Source organism: Sardina pilchardus, chromosome 11, assembly GCF_963854185.1.
Source record: "Sardina pilchardus chromosome 11, fSarPil1.1, whole genome shotgun sequence".
Lineage (NCBI taxonomy): Eukaryota > Metazoa > Chordata > Actinopteri > Clupeiformes > Clupeidae > Sardina > Sardina pilchardus.
The window spans coordinates 26,607,490-26,612,661 of NC_085004.1; the positions used below are offsets into that span (position 1 = coordinate 26,607,490).

The 5,172-nt window shown below is 42.9% G+C and overlaps 1 protein-coding gene across 1 annotated transcript in view; it reads left to right on the plus strand.

Annotated features, from left to right (window-relative positions):
* The window catches only part of LOC134095292 (receptor for retinol uptake stra6-like), a 12,237-nt gene extending 8,630 nt beyond the window's left edge, over positions 1 to 3,607 (plus strand). The window contains exons 8-17 of the mRNA XM_062548740.1: positions 1 to 79; positions 390 to 451; positions 887 to 1,049; positions 1,247 to 1,322; positions 1,501 to 1,634; positions 1,902 to 2,019; positions 2,136 to 2,237; positions 2,589 to 2,752; positions 2,891 to 3,028; positions 3,339 to 3,607. The exon at positions 1 to 79 is cut by the window's left edge and continues 1 nt beyond it. Of these exons, the coding sequence (XP_062404724.1) occupies positions 1 to 79; positions 390 to 451; positions 887 to 1,049; positions 1,247 to 1,322; positions 1,501 to 1,634; positions 1,902 to 2,019; positions 2,136 to 2,237; positions 2,589 to 2,752; positions 2,891 to 3,028; positions 3,339 to 3,607 (1,305 nt within the window). The remainder of the gene's footprint in view (positions 80 to 389; positions 452 to 886; positions 1,050 to 1,246; positions 1,323 to 1,500; positions 1,635 to 1,901; positions 2,020 to 2,135; positions 2,238 to 2,588; positions 2,753 to 2,890; positions 3,029 to 3,338) is intronic.
* The last annotated feature ends 1,565 nt before the right edge of the window (positions 3,608 to 5,172 follow it).

The window sequence follows — 5,172 nt, forward strand, 5'->3', positions numbered from 1 at the left end:
CCTGCAGGCAAAGACAAAGCCCCTCTGGCAGACAGGATCTCTGATACAATTAAGTCATACATATACACACCTGAGAAAGGTAAATGGATCACGGCCAGTGTAACAATCTATTGTTGTTAGTTCAGATCAAATTACTGCACTTTATTTGTCAATGGATGTGGAAAAGAGCTGCAATCCCAAATGTATGACTTGAAATCAGCTTTGCACTTGAACCTTAGACACCCGAGCTTCACACTCTGCCAAGACAGCAGCAAACCTCAGATCTCCGAGGCCTTGATTTAGAAAAACAAAGAAAAGACTGCCCTCAGCCTGTGGCAGCGTGAGGATTGCTCATGTGTTCAGTTGAGTAAATGCTAATCTGGCTCTATACCTGGGCTTTGTGTTCACAGCTTTCCGGTTACCACTGAAACTGGCTGTCTCTGGAGCAGTGTCCTTCATGGCAGTGTACCAGGTAATGCTTTCAACACCTTTCAGTGCCGGTGGTGATAGGAAATACTCTGCCATGCTGTACATAATAAACAAGGAAAATTAGATAAGCGGTGCCAAGCTATAAGTTGGATCATAACAAAATAGTATCTGAACCTCTGACATTTCAAGCGTTATGCTCCTCGCCAAGCTAATCCAGAACAGTAAACTTAAAAACTGCCACATCTCACGTGCATCAGCATGAGGGAGGTTACAGATAACGTTCCCTGCATCGAAATATACGTAGACTGCTTTTTGAGTGTGTTTACTCTATCAAAGGCCATTGTTGGTGATCTAACCCATGTACTGTATTCATCACTTGTATGATCTCCATTTATTAACTATTTAGATGACTGTTCATACAAGACCAACTATGCATCCAATCTAATCTAATCTAACGTCTGCTGTGGTGTCTCTACAGGTGATGCTGCTGCTCATTTGCTCTGTGATTCCAATCCTACATATTGTGCGAGCAGGCATTAATGAGGACATTGCTTTCCTCCTGCTGGGATTCAACATCATTCTGCATGAGGACCGCATGGAAGTGGTCAAAATAGTCATCCACTACACCTGGTGTCTAGAAAGTATGTAACTCCATCTGTAATCTCACACATACCCACACGGTAAAATACTCTCACTCTCGTTCAAAAACATGAACGGACATGGAGAAGGCAGATAGCAGTGACAACACTATTCAGATTACGAGATTATAAATACACATTTTACTGCTATGATTCTGGATATTGCATGTTGATACATTGTTTTCTCTTTTGTGTTGCAGTTTGCTACATCTGTGCAGCAACGCTATCTGGTCTGGTGTCTCTTCTGATGCTTATGCGGTCCATGGTCTTACATAGGTAACCCACTTCTATCCTACAAACCAGACTACCGTGAAGTTGTCTATAAACTGAATTTGTACGTTTAAGTTACATGTATTTGACTTGCTTGTAAGAAGTGAGCTCCCACTCCCCCTATGCTAGCAGCTTCTACTGTACTAGCCAGACTATCAATGAACGTTGAATGCTCTTCTGTTAGGGCCAACCTGAAAGAGCTGTACAAGGGGCACATCTACAATGAATATAACCTCAGGAGAAAGAGCCGCGTTTCTCACTTTGGCATTATCAACTGGATGGGCTTCACCGGCACTCAAGCTGCGGTCATGTGTCTTGGTAAAGTATGGTTTATCACTCTAGAATTGACTTGTCAGCAGGATATCAGTTTGGGCCAATAACTCTAGTTTCCAATTCCTAACCACTTCTTTGAGGTACTTTCAGTGTCTAACCCATTCTTGCAAAATCGTGGCTAGCATTCTCTCTGTTTGGTTAGGCCTACTTCTATCTTTTTGATCACTCCTATAAAGTAAACGTTAAACAAGTCCAATAACGCTTCTCTCTCCTGTGAGTTTACTATTTTACCTGATCTTTTTGGATTGACAGCCATGGCCATCCAGACGCTAGTGTTCTTCCTTGGGTTCCTGGTTTTGGTCTTCCTGGTCATTATCCCCATCTTGTATGGGCAGAATCTCATGTTTTTCCAGATTCTTGGTATGCTTTGGTGAGTTCAAGAAGAACACAATAACACATCATGATCAAAATGAACCACACTGAGGCCTTGTGCTGGTTGTATCCTTATTTTAAGAAGAGGCCTGTTACTGTATGTTCACCTGACAGGCCACTGTGGTTGATGCTGTTCCTAATTGTGGCTGTCCAGCATGTCACTGCCCAGTTTGCCTTTGTCAAAAAGGATGCAGGAACCAGGAATCTGGAAAACAGGTATAGAAACTCACCACAGAAGAGCACATACACTTGTGTACTGCTGCCATTTTGTGTATCAGTCAGAACAGAGGACCTTTCACTTGTCATTGCTGCACTGTTTTCTATTTCAGTCAGACACACAATATAATATACTTTACTATTCATTACAAGTCTCATGTATCAAGAGCCTCAACAATTGTTGTTAATGAATAACTTCTATCTCTTTTCTGCTGGGAGATTAGCTGAAACCATCTGACTTATTACATTTTCTGAAACTGACTGTTCTAATGTTAAAAAGATTAGAATAAGTCTTATGGCATGATTGAAGACACAGTACAAACGTCCCTCTAACCCAGTGTTCAATACCAGGGCGGGCCTGTTCCTGCTCTCTTATCTCCTCTTCCTGCTCAACATCGTGGTGGGAGTGGTGGTTGGCATACTGAGGATGGTTGTCACTGCACTGTATAACATCATCCACATGGGCCGTCTGGACATTAGTCTACTTAACCGTGGATCCGAGAGTTTTGATCCAGGTCTGGATGTTACTGAAATATTGCTTTGTGTTTTCAGGAAAGCATTAGAATTTAGGAAGTCACAAATATTAGATTAACAGCTATTTCGAGAGTGTTGATGATGGTGGCACTTATTTCCTGCGCTCTCTCTGTGCTCAGGTTACCGGTGTTATACCCACTACCTGAAGGTGGAGGTGGGCCAGTCCCATCCAGTGATGAAAGCCTTCTGTGGGCTGATGCTGCACTCTACTGGTCAGGAGGGCAGTGCAGGACAAAGGATCCGAGATGCAGAAGAAGGTAAGGACATGCTTGCACACACATATACAAACATGGACATGTACACACGCACGCACACACGCACCCACACATGCACCCACACACACACACACACACACACACACACACACACACACACACACACACACACACACACACACACACACTCACATGCACTGACAGACAAACACAAAGTAGGGTGGGGTAAATTAAGTATTCCAAACATCATAAAAATAAAGCCAGCAAATTAAGCCGCCATTACTTTATCTACTGTGCCGTTTACTACCACTGAGACTCACTCCAGTGCTTTTGTCTCCAATTTTCTCATCAGCGTGCTCCATGCAGTCGGGCATCCCCCTGGTACAACAGGAGAAGCGGCTGAGCAAAGCCTCCAGCGCCCGCAGGGCCCGCTACCGCTGGCAGCTGCTGCTCACCCTGGTCAACAACCCCTCCCTTCTGGGCTCCCGCAAACACTTCCAGCTCCAGGCCTCCGACAGCACCATCAACGGCACCCTCAACCGCAGCTCTAAAGAAGGCAGCAAGAAGGAGACCGACATGGCTGCAGCCACCGCAACTGCCGACAGCCCAGCGACGAATTGAGCACCTCACGTGTAAACCCCTAAGGCATGCTGGCTTCCCAGATCAGGATTTCAGACAGGTTCCAAGCATGGTTGTCTGAATAGTGGACAGTGAGTCCAGTGTGAGGATCAATCCTATTATGGAAAGCCAGCCTTTACAATAAGTCTTGACATGGCAGGACATATAGATGCTGTTCTAATGATTCTGCGATGGCTGTTTCGGTGTATGTGAAGGCTTGTGGGATATCAGTGCATGACTCATTTCTGTATTATTGTACAATATTAGAATATTACATTGGTTCTTTTTCTGTGTCAGCAATGCCCTGTCTTACAAGGGCCGAAACATCCTCTGTTGTTGTTTTTATTTTTATTTTTTTACAGAGGGGTTACATCAGGTAGAATAAACAGGATCAGGTTATTGTGATGAATAAAGGAGACCACATTTTACAGCACTCTGGAACAACTGCACTAGGTACACTTGCAACATTTTTTCTATTTCCTGAAAAGCAGAAATGTTTATGATGCGCTATGACTTGTACATGTTTGATTAAAAGCAGTGCGCTGTCCTGTTGGTATAAAAGTGCTGAATTTGTTTAAGTTGTGTCATGTCCATGTTTTCTAAAAGAATAGCTTTCTTGAGATTCTTTTTTCTCCATTTGCTCTCCTTAACTGTCTCAACTATTATGCCTTCATGTATCAATCTGCTGTTTCGGTCTAAGAATAACGACAAACTATTTTGGCAGTAGGCCTAGGCCTACACAAAAAAAATGGCAACACACAAAAGAACATGTAACTGTGGTTTAAACGTGGGTTTCTAAAGGAAATCTTATATGTGTTAAATTATGCACAATAAAATACTTAACCTCTCCACACAGACACTATTTGTTTTGTTTTTTTCTTCAAAACTGATCAGATTTCGATTGGTTGACAGTGGATGTTGGACGCAAGTGTAACTAAAACAAAACGTACCTTTTTATGGATTGAGAGCTAGTTAAAGCTGGGTTCTTTAATGGATAATTGGTGATTAATTCATGATACATTATGCTTTGTTCATTTGCTCACGTTTATCGGCTTTTGTAGGCTACACTAGGCTACTGAATGGCGGGAACCACGAGAGGGAGTGCGAGTTCTCGTGCGTATTGGAGCTACAGTATGCGCTGGTGCTCCGTCTAATGGCAATGGACACTTGTTTGTCGCTCAGTTTATTGGAGTTGACATGACATTTAAATAAGTATTTAGGCACAGTTTCCATTTCTCTTCAACGTGTAAGCAGGGTGATTGTATTGTTGACGGCGAATTCCTTGCGAGCTAGAGTGTAGCCTTTGTCTTTCGTGATAAACACATCGCTAGGGATGAGTAATGTGTGTGATATATGCGCGCATAGACTACAGGTAAGCCTCTTAAGAATGTGATGGTTATTATAAGCACCAGTTAGATGACTTGCCATGTAAATTAAGTCGTGGAGCATAGCTTAGCCTACAAGCTGTCACAATACATTCAGTTTCAGTCAGTCTGTGAAATCAGTTTTCAGCAATAGCACGGCCCGTTTCCCTGAATCAATGTGAAGTAACAAAAAAAGCTGTTCCA